Genomic DNA, 23,926 nt, shown 5'->3' with positions numbered 1-23,926 from the left:
GTTGGTCACTAATGTAATATTGTCTTATGTGGACAATATTGAAATACTGATATTATTATTAGCTCTTGATTAATTTAATTGAACGTAAGTAGCTCTCATTACAGAAAAGGCTGGAGACCCCTGATCTAGGACACCTGGGTTGGATGGTGAACTGCGTGGCCATCTTTAAATGGAACAGCTTACTTTCTGCTGTATGGAAATGTGGCCCATCTCGCTGATCATTTGGTGGTAACTTTAAAGGGGATAAAAAATCAGCAAAGGAGTCACTTTTTTCATTAGCAGGGCACATTGATATACTGGCGCCTCGACGAAAACCAGTGACACACTAGGCATATATAAAGCTACATCAGGACCTGCCGTTCAAGATATTTTATTATCTTTCACGATGGTCATGTTTCCGATGCCATACTCCCAGAAAGCAATTTGGAACTTAAGTGAACAAAAAAGTTCCCTCATTACGACTTAAAACCACCAGTGAATCATGGACTGTCTGACTGTCTTTAACAATGATTTGTGCTTCAGCGAATTTCCATTGAGAGGCGTTGCTTTAATGATGTATCCTTCCTTTGCATGTTCGGTGACCCAGGTTCAAACCGGACCTTTTACTGATAATATTTTATTTAAAATGATCCTTGCATGTCTCATTCAGATGTAAAAATTGTTAAATATCTTATACACTTGTCCTTCGAATATTGTATTATGGTTGTGCTAATTATTATATTTTAAGTATGCTTGTGTTCTATTTAGTTTGAAAATAATAGTCCTCAAATAAATGGAAGAAAGAGTGCGTGTAGAATCCGGGCGGGCAATGTCCTATCTTTCAATAGATGAGTTGCTAGGGGAGGACCTTCCAAGGTCGCTATTTTAAATATCACTGGAAGGACTTCACAATCCACAGAATATCATAACACAATAATGCAGGTATTTCCAGCAGCACATAACAGAGCAGCATGTTATTTCTCTTACAGAACAGCACCAAAGCCCTCCTTAAGTCCCATTGGCCCACAGGTTTCAGTTACATCTTTGGTGACCCTGTATTTTTTCCTCTTAATTTTCCTCTCGTTTGCTTTTAAATATTGGACGTCATGTATATGGTGTTCTGTATTAGCATTATTTGCGCTGGTAGGGCCGCTAGTGACGTGAACGTTGCGATCTTCTAGGCATCTTTAGTCTGCCTAGATTTTATACGACTTCAGCCTGCAGGAAATATTTATTGATTTTAGTTGCCACAGTGGAATCGAAATACCTACATTTCCAGATTTGATTGATACTGACCGATTGAGCCATTCCAGCAGGAATTCAGTTTTTAATATAGTGTTGCGCTTCCAACCTTATTTTACTGAATGGGTTTGCAATCCTCACAAGGGTGTTTCAGGATTTCGAGCAGCCGGATGCAAATAGGGCCCTTAGTAAAGTCATAAAAACTACATGCCATTACTACTCATGTAGCAAAGTCATACATTTCAACTTGTTGACTTAAATGATAGCCTTACAGTACAATGTTCGCTATTCACCCAGTGGCGGCTCCTGCTACGAAGACTTGGAGGGAGGGGGAATTAATAATATAAATAAAAAGACTTACCTGGTGCTGCATGTTCCTCTGCTCCCGCTGCCTCGGTTCTTCTCTTCTTTCTCCCCTCCCTACCAATCCAGACCCTTCTCTCGTGCTGTTACCCAGCATAAGAGAAGTGCCGGGATTGGCCTGAGGGAGCTGAAATTCTGCTCAGTTAGAGAGTGAGAGCATGTGCTGGTTCTCCACCTGGCTGTGAAACGCAGCTTGGGTGGAGAGTACTAAGCATGCACTTTGTTAGGCCCGGCCAAACCGACATGCGCACTTAGAGTGCACCTACCACTCCTCCCCCTGCTGACACAGAGGATGCTGGCCCCACCCCACCCTAGACTTGGCGGACTGGCAGTGGCTAAGCAGAAAAATAAAATAATAATAAAATACTCTTAATATCATTTTATTTTTCTGCTTGCTGCTGCCTTTCAGGAGTGGGGTGACACTCTTCCACTATAGGTGATAGGCCACCCCTGCATTCACCTGCTGTCTCTGGGTGGGAGTCCCACTGACTTTGTTGTATTTCTTTGAGAGAGTTTACGAACCTTAAACAAGCATGTACAGGAGCACTGTTTGCTCGGAAGATGCGTATTTTCTTTACTTTAAGTGGCCGACAGTTGTTGAAAGCATGCTGACAGAATTTTAAATGCGGCTATAATTCATTTTACTGATGTCAAGCGAGGGGAATGTCAGATCCCTGATGGATAGCAATGCCTTTGGCTGGTCGAACAGGATCTTTTATTTGGCACCCACAATTCTACATATATGTCAACTAGTATCTTCGTTCCCTCCGCACCAGTCTCAAATACTATAAATGAAGGTTTCCTCTACTGCCGCATTTAACGTCCATGCAACGTTATTGGAGGTAAAATTATGCTTTGTCCTTGTCAGACGCCTATCAACCTCCAAACCTATGTAAGTTTCTAATTAAGTTAGGATTTCCCACAACAGTAAAACAATGAATTATGACATGTCATAGTTTAGAGTGAATGCTTCATAGATTTGGGTTGCATAGATTTTGTTTGCATTCTAGCAGAATGCTACATACCGTTAATATTAATTTTGTACTTTATGACCACGCAACACTTTCTTAAAGTCGGGGAACGTACTTAACATTTTTTTTTCTGTCAATGAAACTCGGCCACCTGTACAGTATATTTCTGTTTTCAAAAAATCTATGTCTTCGCATGGACAATAGACTATTATTACTCTGGTGTCTGTCAACTTATCCTCTTCTGATGATTAGCACTATATTTCACTCCCTCATGACAAATAAAATGCCTCCGTTGACTTCAAAGGGGTCATCACCGTCTCATGTTTACACCACCCTCAAAGAACTGTTGATTGTCTTTTATGTGATCACCCTCTTAAGCAGCTGACTTCATCCTCTTTAACAAGATAACACATTGGCAGGTAAGCACTTAAGTTCAGACTGTTCCTTCATTAATATATAGATGGACAGTCACGTCAGGCTCACACAGGGCATCTGGCTTTCATTTTCAGCGATTATATCATTATGAGGGGCAGTCCTCTTTTCATCGCTATGCTGCTTATGTTGATGGGGTTAAGATTGTTTGAGCTTCTATCAAGTTTACAGTGCTTGCAAGTGTGCCTCGCATAGAACAGGTTGAACATGGGCACCAGCCACACTAGCTTCCATCACATTCAGAACAAACCCGCCTGCTGGTCATCAGCGCCGCAAACGTCTTTTACACACAGATCTATCCTCACACGCAAACTATCCTAACACGCAGAAAACACCCCCAACAGTGTATACGTGTGCATGTTTGAAAGGCCTGTTTTGTCTCTCAGCTCGCCAATGTGGCATTGCGTGTATTTAAGACTTGCTATTATTATCTGCTGAAAGAGTACATGTTCTGCTGTTACTGCTTTTGTTTTAATGGAAAGTGACCAGGTTTATTAGATAAATCTACCTTCTCCTTCACACACACTGAGATGCAGGCTACCAGTGACTAGAGGGTGCACTCACTTTTTGATGGATTAATCAATGGTTAGTGTGTAGTAGACATTTTACAGTTTGTGATGACTTCCCACTTTTTCCCAGTTGCTCTTTAATAATTTTTCGTAAACATCCATACATTATAGTGTTCAGGCAACACTAGAGGAAAGTCCACTACAATAACTACTTCTAAGATACCTCCACCACATCCTCCTCCAGCCATTAGGATCAGTAAGAGATGACCCGCTCTACGTTTTTTTTCAGTAGGCTTCAATATACAATCACATTAGGTGTGTTCGGGCCGAGACACACACTGCAGGCCAGTGCATTGCTTATCACACAGTCAACAATTATTGTTGTGTAATTTTGTGACACTCTCCTTCTATAGTGGCCTGTTGTCAGACTTGTAGTCAATAGTGTTGAGAATCGGCTCTCAGTCCAGTGTCAGTCGGAGCCCAGACCCTTCTTCAGCCTGTGAGGAACTAGCATCCATCTCTGCCGTGGTAAACTTATGTAAGTCTAATTTCCATTTCTTAACATCTGGGGCAGTTGATGGCCTCCAGTTCAAGGCAGTTTGTTGCTTGTCAAGGACCAGAGCCAGGTCCACAAACCGCATGTCCACATGCGCCAAGGCATGAAATCCAGCTTGGGTGTCTTCAAGTTGCACATATCAGTTCAGTCCATAAGACAATCAGTGACAGTGTCTCACCACCCCCTCAAAGTCGGTCATGACCAAACCATATGACCAAAAGCTGCATCATCCTGACTGCAGCAGGGGCAGATGAAGGGCTTGCCTGGGTACATGTCTTGCAGTCGAGCTTACGTTAAATAAGTCCGCTGAAAATATTTGAACTGAATAAACTTGAATCAGGCATTCGTTAAAACCCATCTCACCTGCTGAAGGACCTGAATCCATTCTGTGTCCTTCAATTACTCACCCAAATCCTCGTCCAGATTAGCTCTCAAGGATATTAGGGTTTAGCGATCCTGATAGCTCTGTACGCCAATGTGACAAAGTTGCGACCACTGCCCAAAACCCACCAATCCTGCTTCAAGGCATTTATTGCCCAAAACCCACCAATCCTGCTTCAGGGCATTCACTGCCAGCTTGCTACCACCGTCCTCCCATGTGTGTGTGATGACCCTGGTTGGTGTCGCTTAGGCAAGTGGTAAACAAGTATCAGCTCCGTGAAAGGCATGAGAGTGCAATATTAGTATAAATGATCCAACAAGGTTATCCCCGTGTGTGTCCTTGAGGATCTGCCCACTCCGTGTGCCAACTGTGAATACCTCTCCAGCACCCATAGTGGGGCTTCAGGGGCATAATGACCCCGGTGGCCTTCTTGCTCAAATATCGATGGTAATTATACCTCACAGCCTGAAGGAGGATCGACGTAGCAAACCCGTCTACTTTTCTTATCTAAAACATACTCTCAGGCATTTGTGTAAGACAGCTCAGTCTGTAAATAAGAGTTCACAGGGGGATCCAGAGCTAAACTATCCAGCCACACTAGGGAGCCTTGCTGCTAGATGGTATGCCTCACAATCATGAACCCCTACATCCACCGTTGAGTGGAAGGTGCAGGGTCTCCAGGGCTGCCTTCCTCTTGCCCACCTCCCAGATAAGCTCGATAATCAAGGAGAAAAGTTGTTGGAAAAAAATGAGGCCTCAGTTTCAAGGAGATATTTGCAAACATATAAACATCCGAGGCAATAGCACAATCTTAATGAGGTGACTTGGCCCATCACTGATAACGGGGGTCAGCACCAGAGCTCGACAAAGGCCCTGGCAGCCATCAGCGCCCACCCAAGGATACCCTGAAGGACATCCTGGTGATCTCTGTACACCCTAAGCCATAGGTACTTAAACACGGTGGGTGCTACCTGTAAACCCTCAGTAGAGGGTAATGTCATCTTCGCAACACCTCTTTTAGTCAGGGGACAAAGGCACAATTTTACCACGTTAAGGCAAACGCTAGAATATGTCTTCCCACTTAAACGGGCCCTGTAGGGCATTTTAACTATTGCTTTAGTGAAAGCTTTAACTAGGGGAATACTATGCTTTTATGTGCAGCCCTGGTGTCGTGCATAATTACCATTATATTGATGTTTGTTGTTGTTGTTTTACATTATCACTATGGCTGTCCAAAGCATCGGCCTGTAGCATTGCTGTAACCTGTCTGCGCGCATTTATACTTTCACTCACCCTTTCAGCCTTTTTTCCATCCTTCACTCATTATTCATTCATCCATGTATTCACATATCCTGCAGTCACGCACTTATTCATTCATCCATCAGTGCAATTACTGATTATTCCAAATGTTGACTCATTCTTGCATTCACCCTCTCACGCTGCCACACACAAACTAACCAATCAATGAACAACTACTTTGACTTATAAAATGTTCTGCACTGTTGGATTTACCAGTGCTTGTTTGTATTTGTCTCTTCCCAGATAAACGCATTGGGCCTCCCAGTACTTTAAAGTAATTGTGTTCCTTCATTATCTGTGCCCAGTGAAGTGATAAGATTTCAAGCAAGAACAAGCTTGCCGCTGCTATAATTGCGTACCTTCTGAGCTTAACACTGTGACTTTTTGACTGTATCTAAAGGTGAAGCCGAGAGGTATCATGGAACATCAAGTGGCGCTCTTTGCCACTAGGAGAGTCAAACTGTTAATAATTAGGCCAATGTATGCCAACAGAGCAGTATATTTGAAGGCAATCCTGTATTTTTTCCATCTGAGCCAGTTATAGTACTGTCGGGAGGGACAGATAAATTATGCCCATATACAAAATCATATGTCATGTGGCTTGAAATGTCCAGCTGACAACCAGCAGCCCTAGAAGCCGGCTCTGGTCTCGCACAGTCAATGGATAATTTAGCTCGTAATTCAAACCTGAGTTGGTGGCACAAACTGATGCTAAAGGTTAAGTGGCATAGAATAGGCGGTCATAGTGCAAGTTCCGCTTTCTGCATAAAATTAAAAAATAAACCTCTTTGGAGTGACTGATTGAAACGTTTTTATCCTTGTTTTCTTTCTGAAATATAAAGAAATGTCTTGAAAACATTAGTTTAAAATGTTTATTGATTCCATCATTCTAAATTTATGAATAGGCAGAGGTTACCTTTGGTGATGAACTATTGTTATTCCTGTCCATAATTTTTAGAGCCACATGCCATCCATTTACGACTAATAAATAATATTCTTAATGATGCGTTTTGCTATGTTAAGGGTAATTGGATTATGAAAGCTACTTGATGCCATTAACTATGTGCTTTTAGAACCTTATGGTTGATTTCAAACTAACCTTTCTAGAAGAGAAGTTAACCTGGCTCTAAATGCTTTTCAGGATAGATTTCAGTAAAGCAGTGAGCAGCAGCCCTGCATCCCATACAGTGCACTTTGAACCTGTGACATCGGGCAAGGCGCAGGTGATCCTCTCCTGGTGGGATATTGACATGGATCCAGATGGGACAATTAAATGCACCATGGAACCACACTGGATACAGCAATCACCTCAAGATGTTCCGGTATGGATGCATGTTTGTTTTCTTAAATGCCAGCATTTTGTTTTATTAAATGACAACAAATTTGATTTAAATTATGAATAAAATATTTATCAAATGATGTTTGGTAACATACACTGAGATCATAATTTCCATGACTATAGTCTGGTAATTACACATTTTCTGCAAGTTACTATAGACATTTAAAATAAACATTGTAGTACTGGCAATTCAGCTTTTGGCAGTTTCAGACTTAAAACGTCTGGAGCCAGCTTCTCTGATTTGAAACTGTGCAGACCACACCAAAAGGCACCGGTGACTTTGTTTTACTCTCTCATCATTGTCAAAGTGAAAGCAGCCTTCAGGTCTGCTTTGTTATTTGAATCTTTTTCATCCGCGAGAGGACACCTATCCAAAGGATGCTGCAACCTTACACAGGTCATACTCTAAAGTGTTTCTAAGACACTGATCTATATTTGGAGGAAAGATTAAAAGAACAGTCAGTCTTTGAGGTTCTTCGGGTTAATGTCTAACATGTCTCTCTTGGGATGTAATTGTGTATTTGATTCACATAGAAGAAATAGGTAAAGAAGACCCTTAAGTGGCTGAGAAAGAGGGACCAAAATATGAGAGGAAGTTTTGAATAGCAGTTCTTTTTTGTGAATAGAAACCGGGCTTGGATTCAGGAGTCTGCGTGGAGAAAGCTATTTAATTTCTTGCCTAGAATATCAGCAGTATCTCAGAGGAGAGTGAGTTCCCTAAGGCTGTGTGAGACTAGACACACAGGCCAGCCTCACTTAACCTTAAATGGAGGAATTTTGGAGGAGAAATGCGACTAATGAATTGGTGCTAATTACTGAGGCATTAATGCTCTCAGGAGAAAGAACCTTTGGTGACTGATATTTTGGTGTTGTGTATCCTCTTTAATTAGAGAGGCCATTAAGCATAAATAGTTATTATAGTGGTTTCTTAATAGTAAATATTAAAGTAATGCTAACAGAGAGAAATAACAACTAGTGCACTTGGAAATCAGAAATATGGATTGCCTGTGCCACTGCTTTGGCCAGTGCTTGAATTTCTTCAGTTTTTTGTTCAAGATGGCCAACAAAATTATTAATTTCCAAGTGAAATATGAACAGACCATATTTTTTTTAACTTGTTTTTTTATTAAGTTTTACTAACTTACACCACAAGCACAAAAGTACAGTGACAGCATATTACAGCATTGATCATTGGCATACCATGTCAGTTGGCACCAAATGAGCATTATAACCTAGACACACTTAAGCATCATAACTGACAATCAGGAATACTTCATTGGTGTTCAGATTTATCCTATCTGAACAACAAATACAATGTAAATAGGCTCCAAAAGTCTTTAGGCTACAAGGGCTTCAGCAGTTCCTCTGCCTAGAGTTCTAGTTGTTCCTCACAGTATGCCATGTATACTGAGCAAAGATTAACAGTGTTTAACAGTGGGCAAAGATTTCTTACCCCACTATATTGCAACCCTGCGTTTCGCTAATAAAAGTGCCACCACCACTAGCTTTTGGGTGGCAGGGTTCAGTGGCTTAACTAAACCAAGTAGGCACTGGTGTGGTATACATTCGACCTGCTCCATTACCATTTCTGAGACAGCCACCACTTGCTCCCAGTAGCTCCCATTCCACTCACATCGCCAAGCCGGATTCATAAAGCCCGCTTCCTCTGCCCCATATCGCACACATCTAGCATCCTCACGTACATAGTCCCAGAGGAGTATAATACATTTGTTGCCTGAATCTGAAATGAATAATTCTCAGATTACAATTGGAGGTGAGCAGACTTGTTAGTGTGCAGCAAAACTTCCACTCATCTAGATCAAGGGAGCATCCAGCTCCGTATTCCACTTTTTCAGAGCAGTGCAAATCGCGCTGTGTTTGTCCCGCTACGGATGTGCTATTCAGGAGCATGCCTGGCTTGCGTCGGGTAGAGCTACTGATCAGTGTTTGGAGTGCATTGAGAGTCGAGGTTCAGCAGGGAATTGGGGGTACAGGTTCCGTATACTGGCCCACAGCCGAGAGTATGTGAAAGTTAGGAGGGGAGTCAGTGCCTCCATTCTTGGTAAGTCCGCTAGTTCTGCTAACTTACCCCCTGGAGAGCTGTCAATATTTCCAGTATTGGTGGATTCTGACCCTCCTGTGATACTCAAATTTTTCCTGCAGGACCTGGCTTCCAGGTCTTCGTTCTTCGCTTGAATCATCGCTAGGACCTTTTCCATATCGAGGTGACTGCTTGCAACTTGTCTTCCATAGAGAAAATACATTGTTGTTCCTCCGTTATAAATGTTTTCCGTTTGTCCAGCTTGGCCGCCATGTGGTCCATGTGAATATCGAGAGTGCCTTTCTTCCCGTCTATGGACTGCAGACTTTGCTACATGGCCAACATAGTTGTCTCCAGCGCGGTTGCACCCTGCTGTGTCGGATTTAGATCAGACCTTATGTGGGGCCTGGCTGGGACCTCGAGAGTCACTGGGTTTCGAAGGTGAGGCGCAGTTGATGCTTATCTGCTTTCCCCATCTTGGCAAGAGAGCCCAGACAGCGTCCCGGGAGGCGCAGAGGGAGTCTGGCATGCAAGTGTCACAGAGGATAGAACCAGGCGTATGGATAAGTGGGCAACTCCACAATTGCACCCCTCATGTCACCTGGTCCTCCCCACAGGCACACACCCCACCCTCCTTTGGCAACTGCAGTGGAAATGGGTCAAGGATCAACAGAATCTGCTAGGTATGTAAGGATCCCACATATTTTCATGCTCTGGGTGAAGCGCGCCTTCACCAGGTGCAGGGGCCCGTCAGATTCTAAGTGCCCTATGTCCCATTGGGCTGCGGGATCCCAGCTCCTTCACACTAAGCAGCTGTCCAGTGCTGACCAGACTGTCGCATTCTTGTGGGGTGCATAGTGCACTACCAGGCAAGGGTCTCACAGACAGCGCCTCATGGCACGAAATTAAGTGCCAGATGTTCTATCCTGAGGTAGACTGCTCCTGCCTCTTAGAACTGTGGCAAGAAGCAGCGCGCGGCCCAGCAGGACATTAGGGTGCAGATGGCTTGGTTACACAGTCTATGCAGGTGGTACCAGGTGCCGGCAGGAGACTGCACCCGTCGACTGAGCCCAGTGCTACACTGGCCGTACCCTCCACTGGCCCTCTCAGCACGCTCTCTCACCTCCTCTCAGCTGCTGCATACTCTCCAAGATCGTCCGTGTACCAGGTCCCCAGTCTCAGTCAGTGCACTCTTCTTTTTAGCCCCCAGCAACAAAATGCTCAGGGCGCGACAGCAGTTGGCACAAGGTACCCCATGGGATTTGCAAGCAGCTGCTCTTATGCCTCAGTGCCCATCTTCACCTGATGCTGTACTCCGCGGCAGGGGCACTAAGAATGTCAGTCGGCAACGTATGGCCCATCCACTGCACTGATCAGATAGGGCACCTCTGGCGGTTTGTTGCTATCCGGGGGAGGCTTTGTGACTGGCAACTTAGGCCTCGTCTAGCAGCAGCGCACCCGACTCTCCACGGCACACGGCTCTCCCGTTCATCAATTTGGGGAGTGAACACAGTTGTAGGAGCTTCCCGTCTGCTGGGCTGACCAGTCACAAGGTGGATGAGTGCCTATTTCCATGATTTTAGATGGATTTAAGAGCTCCTCCAGCAGAGCTGCACCAGAGTGGGGCCATCTTGCCTTGGGCTTACTAGTGCCCCCTGAACAGACCATATTTAACATATTCGGACCCTAGTTCGCTGTCGAGGAGGTAAAGATGTGCTGATAGGGGAATGTATACTACTTCATTCAAAATAATTTATCTCGCTGGTACATCAGATAATAACCCCGGCAAATTCACAATGCAAATCTTAGACCATTATTGGCCACTAGCAAGGGGGTAGTATTACAGTATCAAGTGGCTCATTTTGGATCTCTGAAACCTCTTCTATAATATAAAGGGATTAACACAGCATTCCATTTTGTGTTTCGATAAGGAATGCTTAATCCTCCCCTCCCACCTCAGCACTTTGTAGGAATAACTAAGTGGGTAATTTTATGATTAGAGCGCAATTGGATAGTGCGGTGGGCACCCTACCTCAACCCTTCAGTAGAGAAATGTACACTGCGTTCTGAGATCAACGCTGGCTTGGTAGGTATGGTTTCTGCCTAAAGTGCTCCCACCAATGTGTCGGGAGCAACTTAAGTAAAAATGAATGAGGCTTGCCACCATGAAATGGTAGCCTGCTTTGCATGTTTTTGTCCTGCAGAAAGAAACCTCCAAAATGTGGAGTCATGTCTATAGAACAAAATTGAAATGATGGTAAGCAAGTTGTTTCTCCAGACATTAGGGATTTTTTTCAGGACAAAATCATCATCAGATGCTGCACCCAAAAAGGATGAAAAGTACAATAGTGTGTGAACAGGAGGACCCTGTGTTGGATGCACTACTGGTAAAAGTTTTCAGTTGCAGAGCTGGCTGAGGCTCCATCCTCATAAACCTTGTGGTTTTCCCATCACTTCATGAGATGGGGGGACTGTGAATTTCGCAGGGTAGCAAACCACTAGTTTACCTTGGTTCATATGATTTCTCAAATCCTAAATGACCCACTACTTTACCTCCAGAAAGTACTATTTTCAATGCCTTTCTGACACAGTTAGCAGTGCGGTAAGGCTCTACACCATTCATAGAGCAGGACACACCTACCACTTGGTGAGTTGATGAACATTGACCTTAATTAGTCAAACAATTCCATATACATAGGTTAGTATTTATATGTGTATGTATTTATGTGGACTCGTGGTATAAATGTAGCTCCCCAGAAAATTATTGACTTATGGATGATGCACCAAGTCTTGACTAGCATGCAAGTTGGCAATGAGAGCTAATCGCAATATCCCAACGGAGATGTTGTTTTGTCATAGGTTTGGAGACTTTTGTTGCCTGTACTGCAGGATGAAGGATGCCTCTGCGAGAGGATAGTTCAGTGGTGTGGATGCCAGAGAGCAGCATTTTGTCTGAATTTGGGCAAAATAGGACTGATGCTTGAACATCAGTTCCAGAATCATCTCCAGGAAACAAGTGATTCACTGTACAGAAAATATATTTTGTGTCAGTGGATATTGATTATGCAAATGATCTCTTTTTTGAAGTCTACATTGTTCTTAGTATGGCAGGCCAATTTACTTGGCACTGGTAGTGAGTTGAGAAATGTAGTTTTCTCTGTTCATTTCATCAGGGGACATCAGGTGTGTTTGCTTGGCTAAGTTGTAACAACAAACTCAACCTTAGTCAGACGCTCTCTTGGTAAAGGCCCAGCCCATCCAGGCTTGAAAGAATGTAAAGTCTGGTACACAGCCAAGTGAGGTTGATTCTTGTGTATAGTTGAGTGTCCTCTATTTTTTGGTGATTGGTTAACATCCAGTACTTACAAAAGGACTCATAGAGACTCATTGTAAACATTGAAACTTGATAGTTACAGGATGGAGCCTGGTGGGAAGCTGCTTGTTTCTGAAAGCACTTGTGAACTCCCTATATGAGATAGCACAGACGAACTAAAAAACAGGATGAACTGAAATGTGGCCTGAGTGATCACCACTGGCTGAGATGTACTCAGGCGTTTCATCCCCCTCTTTTGGTGCTGTCCATAGATGGCCACTGGACCACTTTCAGGACTGAGCCCAGTTGTTACTTATGATTCTCCATCTCACAGAATCTGCTGAATTGTCTTGTTCTAAGCCTAAAATACGTGATGGGTGGAAATCCTTGAATCATTCATAACTCTGAGAATCTCTGACGTTAATATTCAGTTCCACTGTTTGTTACCTCCTTGTGTGCCATTGAACACGAGGGTTCACTATATTCCAAACAGTTTAGGCCATTTCCACAAGGGGGTAGCGCAGGCCAACACCTGCTGGTCTGTGTGCTTCAAAGAGGAGCACCAGCACCTGGAGATGCTTATAGATCTCTTTGGACCTATGGGCATTCTCTCGTTGGCATAGGTGATGTTTTAGCACCGCCCACGTGTGACGTGACTGAAGGGTACCGCCGATTTGCAAATTAGCCTTGTCACTGTACTAAAAGAGTAGTCCAGTCCACACTGCCAGATAGCGATGAGTTTAAGCGCTGAAGTCTGTTGCATCCACTGAGAAATCTGTGGACATTTGTTTCGAACAGATTGAACGGAAGATGTGAGACGTCTGTTTTCAAGTCTAGAAAACAGAAGCGATTGGTGGCGACTAATGAGAACTGAAGATAAAATAAAGTAGTGATTATCCACATAGACTTGCACGCAGCTCAGCCGAGGCAACATGAGAAGTGCTATTGATAGCCAGAAATGAGTGGCGGTTGGGATTTATTACCTGGTTTTGAATCCCAAGCTCAAATGCAGCTCAATATTGCCATCTAGCGGCTTATCGTGGCACATGTAAATGACAGCTGCCTTGGCTAGTTGAAGGTTCTAAATGTGTGACCACGTAGGAACGAGAAAGGTGATTGGTTCGTTCATTAAATGCTTTCACCAGACAGAGGGACTGTGAGGGCCTTTTTACGCCATTTTGCTAATTATTCTTCTTTGAAGCAGAATAGCCCGCCGCAGATTCGGGCTGCCTTACTTCATCGTTTTGTACAACCGTGAGCCTATCCAAGTGCTTCTAGACATAAACTACCAAAACTGGGAATACTTAGAAACAGAAGGAACCCAGTATTGGCCACCATATGGAAAAGTGGACATAGGCCAGTCAGTCATAAAAGCTTTATTCGATTTTTTAAAAATAATAATCGTGAAAGCATACAAAACACAAGCATAAGCATCAACAACACAATACGAAAAACCTAATACATGAATAAAACATAAATTCTTCTTCAACAAAGATGCCTCCAGGCCATTAGTATAGAAGAGCAACAAAAAATGGATGTAAAGTACACCCCTGGCGGACTCCTTCAGTCGAGACAATGGGATCTGTGCAATTAACACCGGGCCCATAACGGATTTTCACTGAAGTGTTGGCATTGCAGTCTCCGTAGAAGTAGCACCAATGTTTCCTCCACGCCCATCTCCCCCATAATAGACCAGAGTTTTTCTCGATTAACCGTATCAAAAGCACTAGACAAATCCATGAAAGCCAGATGCAATGAGCCTTTCATGGATTTTGTATATTTACGGATCATTAGCGCAAAATTAAGGCACTGCTTAATAGTTCCATGGCCTTGTCTAAAACTGTATTAGTTCCTGACGAGTATATTATTTTCCCTGGCCCACACCTCCAAACGGGCTAGGAGCACCCTGCCAAGGATCCTAGCTGTTGCTTTAATCCGGGAGATTGGCCTCTAATTTACTGGATAATTCCTACCCCCCTTTTTATAATTCGAGACAACAATGGCCTCCTTCCAAGAGGCAGAAAGGGGGCCATTGTTAGCAGCCCTAAAGAAATTAGTGAGAATTGATGCCCAAAGGTCAGGTTGTTGTACGAATCAAGACGAACCCCATCGTGACCCGGTGCTTTCCCAGACAAACCCTGGTTAATAAATAGCAAGCTCAACGTCCTTAGCAGAGATGGATTCATTTAAGGCCTTAGCTTGGAACCTCTCCAAAGGTGTATTCATTTCCATATCCTCTATGGCATTTACCTTCCTCTGAGGGTAAAGATGAGAGCGAAATAATCAGCCCAAACTATCCCTGGGGTCCAAAAAACTAGGTTAGAGTCAGGTGACTCAGAGAAGAACGGGTGGTTAATCACATCCCAAAAGAGCCTTGAGTAAAATCAGGGACGGTCTCCTGACAGCATTTATCCTTTCGTCCACCAGCCCTATTTCAGTATCCAGAGCTCCCATTACCATGGTCAAATAGTAATATGCAGTGTGTTGGTTATTATGGGGGCAGCCACTGCTGTAGCCTTCAAAGAGCCATGACCTGGCAATGGTCTTTTGCCCATACTTAGATTCCACAAATGAAGAAAAATGTACCAAATATGCTACACAGGGAGGTAAAAAGGGATGGCCCAGCCATGTCCGGGCGCGGACAGGTGCAGACAGGCCCGGTCTTCTCCCTGGCAGGACCCCTCCGCGTTCCAGGCGCGTCCCGTGCAGTGGGAGTCCTGAGTGCGCTTTATAGCTCTGAAACCGCCCCAGGTGCAGAGAATGTCATGGGCCACCTCCAGGGACCCAGGGGCTTAGTGGGAGCTGAAGTCCAGGTTGCAGGCTAGTTGAAAACACATATGCGTTACTTCCGTGCATGATATTTTGTGCAATTATGATTATTTCGAAGGTATTAATAATTCTCAACAACCGAGTTCCAAGGTGTTTTTCAAAATTCCAAGGCAGCCCGTGGTACTGATATAATGTTTTCTCCTCCTGGAAAATTGAGATTTGAGTTGCAATTTTGCCTAATTAAAATAATACAGTTAAAGCAGAAACACCTTGAAGGGTTGCTTATAGTTTGCAATGTGACGAAAATGCAACACATTGTTTTTCCTGGTCATAATTATTTTTCCTTCCCACTGAAATCGGGTGATATATTTTCAAAGTGATGTATTTTAACTTCTTAACAGAATTCAGGCCTGCATGCAATGCTCAGCTGAAAAAAAACAGCCAATACCTCCTTAGCTCCTCGATTTGCTTTCTTTAATTGTAGTCCCTTTTCCTGCAACTCCTCACTAACAGAACTGCTTAATCATAAAACTGATCTTTGCTGCTTTTTGTTTCCGCAGCTGCGTACTTCTTGTCCTGTTCTCACTGGTAAAATCACGAGGTGTCTAGCTAATTTTACACTGAATTGAGGAAAACATAGAAACGTTCTGAAACAACCTTAATGCCACAGCCGTAGTCAGACGTGGCAACATTTGGTCAGCAACTGAGGTTTAACATCTCAGTGTACGACCTTAAGGTCACTGGTCTGGGTCTGATCCAAGAGGGAATTACCAAAATATTTTTGACAAATTATAGGCAAGTCTAAGTTGATCCAAGGAGTTTTAGTCCAGGTGCCAGTCACTGGTCTCAGATTATGAGTACTCTGCTATTTTTGCCTATGTTCGTGCTATAGAAATACCATGTACATACATACACATATACATCATCAAAAGAGTACCTTCAAAGTTACACCACTTTGGTACCCTGAAGAAGAAATGGGATGCCTGAAGCAGTTGGGGCTGGATGTTTCACCTGCACCTGTGCACACTGTGAACATGAGCTGTGCAGCTGGTCCTGTGCATAACCAGTGTCTGTTTGCGTGGGACATTTTTTTACGGTTTGTATGCACCTACGGTAAAACTCAGCAGTCTGTTGCTGTATTCCGCAATGGGTGGGAACGTACCATTTTTTTTATAAGGTGTAACACGAAGTAGGCCTTGAAAGTACCTTTTCTCAACTGCATGATAATGAGCTCTTCCTCTGTATGTTTATGGCTCCCCGTGCCACCAGGTTATTTACTGCCTTGTGGTTCCTGATGGTCATTTGGTCCTCAGTGTTGGCAGTCTATTATTTTATGGTTGGTAGAGTGTCCGGCCTGCTGCCTAGTGTTTTACTATGTTCTAGTGTGCTGTCTAATGGTTCACTGAGTCTCCAGGATGCTGTCTGATAGTTCACTGTGTGTCCAAGCTGCGGAATGTTGATTTGTGCTGTGATCAAGATAGTATGTGATGTTTACTGCAGTTGTGGCTGGTGGAATGTGAAAGCGGTGGGTTAAGAGCAAATAATGGATTTTGCATGTGGGTGAAACCAGAGAGCCTGGCATTTATGAGGGGGCACCGTATCCCCCTAAGAACATTTTTAGAAAGTGGTGTAATTTGGTGCAATTTTCAGCACTATTTCTGTGTTAAATGTGCCAGAAATACAGTTCTTATTGATGTTCATAAAGGATTTATTTTGAGTGAATTGCAGGCTGATGCTTTATGTACATTCTATTACTACCGTCTCCCCACAGGTGCAGCTCCATATTTGTCATGAAAGACAAAGGGTTGCACAAATGCCTTAAATCAGTATTATTCAAACAATGCAAGGTGACATTCTGAGAGGACTGTGCCTAACCAGTTATATTGCACAAATTAATTTTTATGCATGGTGAGAGGAAGTGATTTGCCCAGAATTACAGGCCATTAAATCAACGCAGAGACTTGAACCTCGTTCCCCAGTTCCAAAGTTGGCAGCTCTGGTCTAACAACACATCCTGTTCTATGTTCAAGACTCAGTGCGTGAAAGACATGGGTTGTGTTTTTGAATGTCAGCTCAGTCATGACTGTGGATGCTGATTTGCATGGAACAGTCCCATTCCTCTAACCGCAGTTCATCGGCTAGGTGTCACAAATAACTGCATAAATATCTATATAAATTGCAGGGGCACAGAATACAGGAGTGGCATCTGCACATGGACAAATACACCAAACGTGCATGTTTGACTAGGATCTGAATTTAAATTTGTAGATCTAACCTGCCTTTTTACTGCCACAGAATGCTTATCTTTTCAACCTTTCCCAAGTGATGCTGCCATTCCTTTTTTATGGTAACACCAGCCTTTTGTAGAAGGATTGCTATAGTTCTAGGGAGACATTTTCTGAAGTTTACAACTGAGATAATTTACCTTGAGTGAGGCACATCCAGGACCTCTCAGCATTGCTAGTAATGTGCTGGGTTAATTATGTCGGGGTGTACATGTAAGAATACCAGGAAACTTCATAAACTATGGGTGGCTGATATTCAAGATTCATAGTTATGTAGTTGCACTTTATCTTAAGTAAGGGTGTGCAACTATTATCTCGTAACTTTTACTTCTGTATCTGAAAAAGTCGGATTGGTTAAAAAGGACACTTTCGATGTTGGGCCTGTTCACAGCAGTATGTGAAGATGACCTTTAAGACTGGTTCTCTCTGGCTTGGGTAGGTAGTAGTACTATGGAAAGTCTTGGAAGGTATTTGAAAGGCTGGAAATTTGGTGGCAGGTTCAGTTATGGGTGGGTAGTCTAATAGTCTAATGCACATTGTTGGATCTAAAGCACAAATTATCTGCCTTTTTTTTCGAAACCAAACATAATATACATAAACATGTTTCCATTGTTTCCTGAAGTATCTCATGATACAAAGTGCACACAATACCGGTGTTATGAATTGGAAAAACTGTGGTCTCCATATGACTCTGTGTCCAGCACTTGAGTTGCTCTTTTGCAGGCTTTAAGTGGATTTGGTCCCTCTGCGTCTCAGGCTCAAGAGTAATTAAAAAGGGACATTATAATGAATCCCCGTTGGGCCCTATATTCACGTGCTTAACTTCACAGGCAAAAATACTAATCGATTTCTGAACAAATAATGGAAAAAAAGCATTAAGGCAATCAATGGCTGTGATTTTGTTACTGTTTTTAATTCATGTTTTACTCAATCTACATTCCTTAAGAGTGTTAGACATTTTCAAGATGCTGTGTTTCTGTGTTTTTTCGTGTAGCACCTTACTCTTGTTTAGTGCATACTTTGGACTGAGTCACCCAAGTATTTGTAATGGGTCATCTTCGAGAACTCTGGAGTCCAGGCTGCAGGCATTTCACATTTCTCACAATACCTACGTGGACATCCAATCCGTGGTCTCTCAGCACAGCGCACAGGGCAGTGGTCGTGCCAGCGGGCAGCATTCTAAATCCTGCGGGGTGGGGAAGAAACAAATCTGATGTTTTTAAAAAGTACTCATTTACCCAGCACCTATATCTGATTAGACAAATTGTAAAACATGCGTCTATTGATAAATGACTACACTTCTAAAATATGGATTTACATTCTATGTCTAGAAATAAAGTTCCCTAATTTAATTAGGCAACTTGATTTCTAGACACAGAACGTGCTGAATCAATCAGCTGTTTCTTGTCAGACATTCAGAACTGAAAATGCTGCCACTGCCAAATGCCCAATTTTTTGCCTGCTGCTGTACCCCCTACACAAAAGGAGATAAAATAGAAAATGAATGAGAATGGAGACACTAAAGTAGGGAAAGAGGTAGTAACAGAAGGGTGAACTGCAGCATGGTAGTTTTCAAAAGACAAAAGTACATTCAAGTGTCGGTGTCACCCTAACATATGGTGATCTTGGGCAACTCACACTGTTTAAGCCCCATTCACTGTCAGGCTTCAGGGACTGTTAAACTATGAGATCTCTGTCCGCTTAAAAGGTAGACAGCTTCTAATAGTATGCAGGAATGTCGGCTTATTACTACTTTGTTGTGTAAAGCAGATGCTTTAGCCTTGGAACGTTTGTGGTATTTTCCATTGATGCCACATTACCTTTCTTTGCACTTTGTAGGCAGTATCCGATGATTTTGACAACTTAATCAATTTGGCCATTGTGATCAAATTCTAAGTGCTGTAATAAACATTGCACGTTAAAAATAAAGTTAATATACAAGAGCCTCTCTTCGTGTGTATGTAAGGTAAAGCCGAACAAAGTGATTTGCAGTGCTTTACAGGAGCACGCTCTGTGGTGCTCTGAAGGGATGTTTTAACCTGCTTTGTCTGTTGGGACAGGTTCTGCATAACATTACAGCACCAGACAACTGCTGCAGAGTCTCCATGTGCCTGTTCTAAAAGTATTCCTTGAGTTTTGTGATTGCAGACTGTTCTTTCACTTTGCAATAGTGCAGCAAATGCAGTGGCACTGACCCAAAAGCTCTAGGCCCTCCAACTAAACACCGATTATTGCTGTATTTTACTACTACACAGGCAGTCACAAATGCAGTTCTATTGCAGGCACTAGGGTCATGATTTGATTAGTGCAACAGGTGCAGTGGCACCAGGCCCAACAGTTGTCAGAACTCCACTAAACCCTACTTATTGCTATATTTTACTACTAAACAGGCAGTCACAGTTGCCGTTACCTTGCAGTTAAAAGGAACTTGATTTGAATGACGCAGCAGGTGCAGTGGCACCAGGGCCAAAAGTTGTCATAACACCACTAAATACCAAATGTTGCTATATTTTAGTACTAAACAGGCAGTGATAAGTGCAGTCATCAAGCTGGCACTAGGGCCAAGATTTCAATAGCGGAGCAAGGTCAGTGGCACTGGGACCAAAAGCTTTAAGCACCCTACTAAAAACGATTATTGCTATATTTTACAACTAAACAGGCAGGCACAAGTACAGTTATCCTGCACGCAACAGGGTCATTGTTTGAAAGGTGAAGGAGGTGCAGTGGCACCGGACCCAAAGGTTGTCAGAACTCCTCTAAACACCTAATATTGCTATATTTTACTACCAAACAGGCAGTCACAAGTGCAGATACCTAGCAAGCACTCGGGTCATGATTTCAATAGTGCAGAAGGTGCAGTGACACTGGGACCAAAAGCTCCAGGCCCCCATCTAAACACATATTATTGGTACATTTTAAAACTAAACAGGCAGTCACTAGAGCAGATATATTTCAGGCACTAGTGTCATGATTTGAATGGTGCAGCAGGTGCAGTGACACAAGGACCAATATCTCTCAGCATTCCACTAAACACCTAATATTGCTATATTTTACTACTAAACGGGCAGACATAAAGTGGAGTTATCTATCAGGCACTGGGGTCATGATTTCAGTGGTGCTGCAGGTACAGTGACACCAGGGTCCAAAGCTCTAGGAACCCCTCTAAACACCAAATATTGCAATATGTTACTACTAAACAGGCAGCCACAAGTGCATTTACCTTACCAGTGATAAGGTCATGATGTGAATGGTGCAGTGGCACCGTGCCCAAAAGTTGTCATAGCTCCTATAATCACCAAATGTTGCTATATTTTATTACTAAACAGGCCGTCACCAATGCAGTTACCTTGCAGGCACTAGGGGTATGATTTGAATTGTGCAGCAGGTGCAGTGGCACCAGGCCCAAAAATTGTCAGAACTCCTCTAAACACAAAATATTGCTATGGCATCAATTAATTATATTATTTCCCTCTTTCATTTCATTTTTCAAAATTTTGCTCTTACCCCCACTATACCACTAGTAACAGCACCATATATTGCCTTTTTAAACATGAACAAGCCATAATAATTTAACAGACTTTCTGTAACTCATATTGTACAACTACTCAGCAAGGTTACAACTTACAACAAAAAGCAACTTATTTTTAATCACATAAACAAAACCTAATGCGTTTGCTAATGCTTGTTTTACACAAGGAAGCAGTTTGTGTCCTGCTCTGGTATCGCAGGTATCTCAGGGCCTGCAAGGCCTCTTGCAGAAGGATATAACCCCTCCCATTCCAAACTCGTCACCGTGTGACACTTGTGAAAGAGAGGAGTTGTGAGAAGCAACTCTAATGACTGACATGCAGCCCGAGGAGTACAGGGATGATAGTATACACGCCCGGGTGCTTCAAATCTGATGCTGCATAGTGTCATTACTTGGTCGTCCCTAGGGCCTCTTAAGTGTTGCAGCTCTGGGCTGGCAGCATGTCAAATAAACTTTGATGTTCTCTAAAATCATGATTTACCTGGCACAGGTGCAACAGCACATGTGCCTAAGGAAATCTGCCTGGTTCCTTGACGTCTGTTTCTGCGAGGCAGATCTGCACAGCATGCATTTATGATAACGGACAAATTGGATACTAATTGCTTTTTGCAATAGCCATCCATAACGGTGTGACATTAGAAGGGGGCACCCTCCAGCCCACCAATAGAAACTTCCACTGGTAGTGTCTACTCACCCTACTTTATGATGGTTCATGGTGTAACTTAGCTGCTGTCCAAAGGTTTACTTTGTCTAGTGTGCTGTCTGGTGGTGAGATCTGACCATGCTGCTTTATAATGGTACATGGTGTGTCCAGGTTGCTACCTGTGTGACCAGGTTGCTATATGATGGTTGACAGTGTAATGTGGGTGCTACCTCATGCCCCAGTGTGCAGCAACGCTGCAGTCATTTAGAGCACACTGATGGGAGGGCTGCTGTTTGTTGTTCCATTGTGTATCAAGTATTTTGTCTTCTCGTCAACTGTATAATGAAGCAGCTTTTACAGTGCATTATGTGGCCAGGAATTGTCTTGTACTTTGCTATGTGCGTATGCTGCTGTTTCAGGACGAATTGTATGGACATTCAACCATGTCATGCTACAGTGTGCTTCCATGATGTCAAACTTCTGTTATATATTGTAACACTGTGGACATACAACTCTATCATGTGCAATGCATAAGTCTACATTTCTTGGTTTTGGCAAATGTATCTTACTTGTTGGCTGGGGTCTTTTTTTTTTTACATTTACACAGTTGGAAGGATGCAGGTAAATCAGATATATTTGTTTCTGATTGGAGATTGTTGGTTTTACCCCCTTACAGTGGAGAGATCACTGGATGCAGTGCGTGTACTTCCTCCCAGATGAGGAGTCCGTAGAGCAAGGGGAGTGCCTGAGCCTGACAGCCCACCATGATGACTACTGCCTATGGTTCAGCATCCAGAAGAACAGGTAACTACCAATCAGCAAGTAGTTGGTAAACGCAGCTGAAAGAATGGAATCCAGGAGATTTATGGCTCTACATTGACAAATTCTTAAAGAACAAAAGTTTAATTAGCAATAGATGAACTTCATTAACAAGACCTTCATAACAAAGTTGTCTGTGAAAAAACTGTATTTCAATCCTAATCCTAATCCTTAACATTCTTGTTATCCTAACCCTGTCGTTGACTCAAACTCTTAACTGCTGCTAACTTAAAAGTTGGCCCCAATACTTTCTCTTTCTCTGTCAGAACCCGTTCACTGGGTTCCAACTGTGATGGTTTAGTGCTTCCCACCTATGCAGTTCTCGGGCCTGAGCCACTGTAATCTTGCAAACTGAGCGCCGGGTACATCACTTCAGCACTTGATCCTGAGTTGCAGCGAAGTGAACAGTGCTCCAGAGATCTCTTCTCAGAAGCTAATCAGATTTACTGTAAGTGCAGGCTCACTATCGAATGTGGAAGCAGCTTCCCTGCGCTGTGACCCATAGATCAGTACCAACGAATGTCCCACAACTGAGGCTTCACACTTGTGGCTTTGCTGTAATCCTCTTTAGTTCAATGCACGAGGCACTCTTGAGATTTAAATGGTCCATGATTTTGCCTGGGTGTTGAGGTTTGAATGCAGTGTGTGAATGTCCAGGTCCTTGATTTAGGTGCAGGGTTGGGCCTGCCTCCGTTGTAATTTGTTTGCACACTAGTGTAGTGGTTGGCAGCTGCCAGCGCCACCTCTGATCTGCCGGAGACGCTGCTGTTGTGCAGGAATGTCGAGTGGAGAACATGCCGGTTGGCAGCAGCAGACACTTAGGCGCTTGGCGGTGACACGCTCTGCGAGAATCGGAGCGATGCTTGAGGCTGTTGGTGTGCAGGTCACAGCTGCTCGTAGCTGTTGGTCACTCGTAGGTGCGGGCACTCGGTCACTGCCGCCTGTTGCTGCAGAACACTCAGCTGGATCATCGCAACTCTTGCCTAGTGAACGGGTGACTTGAAGTTAGGTGGAAGAGGTTGGGCTACCCACTGCAAGCTCAGGTCCGCGCCAGTTAAACGTTCCAGAACAGTCCGATACTGGAGTCTTTCCCCGTGCTCCTGGACTCAGCAGCTGGGCTTCTGTTTGGCAGGTTCTCCCTGCAAGAGCCCTGCACTCCTTCCTCTCTCACAGCAGTCCAGCAGCTCCAAGATCACAAGCATACCCACAGCGTCCTCTCAGCAAACATACTGGCTTCAGGTCATATCCTGCCCTGCCTGGCAGCCTGGCTGTATAGGACCCCAGCCCTGGATCTCGGGTGTCTTCTAATACTCTGCACAGTACCTCCCCCACCACCCTTTAATGAAAGACCTGGAGTCCTTTGAGAAAGCTTGGGTTCCAGTTTAATAGTCATTTTCCAGACATGTGGTGTCCAAGCTCTGGGATTGGTTTGGAGCAATTTAATCCACTTTTGTT

General features: G+C 43.5%; 1 protein-coding gene across 4 annotated transcripts in view; it reads left to right on the top strand.

The window, feature by feature from the left end:
• Positions 1-23,926, top strand: part of PRMT7 (protein arginine methyltransferase 7) — a 424,549-nt gene that overhangs the window by 125,685 nt on the left and 274,938 nt on the right. For all 4 annotated transcript variants that reach the window (XM_069217242.1, XM_069217243.1, XM_069217244.1 and 1 more), the window contains 2 exons: positions 6,875-7,055; positions 22,329-22,456. In XM_069217242.1, coding sequence (XP_069073343.1) covers positions 6,875-7,055; positions 22,329-22,456 — 309 coding nt within the window. The remainder of the gene's footprint in view (positions 1-6,874; positions 7,056-22,328; positions 22,457-23,926) is intronic.

This window comes from Pleurodeles waltl, chromosome 12, assembly GCF_031143425.1.
Source record: "Pleurodeles waltl isolate 20211129_DDA chromosome 12, aPleWal1.hap1.20221129, whole genome shotgun sequence".
NCBI lineage: Eukaryota > Metazoa > Chordata > Amphibia > Caudata > Salamandridae > Pleurodeles > Pleurodeles waltl.
The sequence above is the reverse complement of the archived record's forward strand: the minus strand, read 5'-3'. Positions and strand labels throughout refer to the sequence as shown.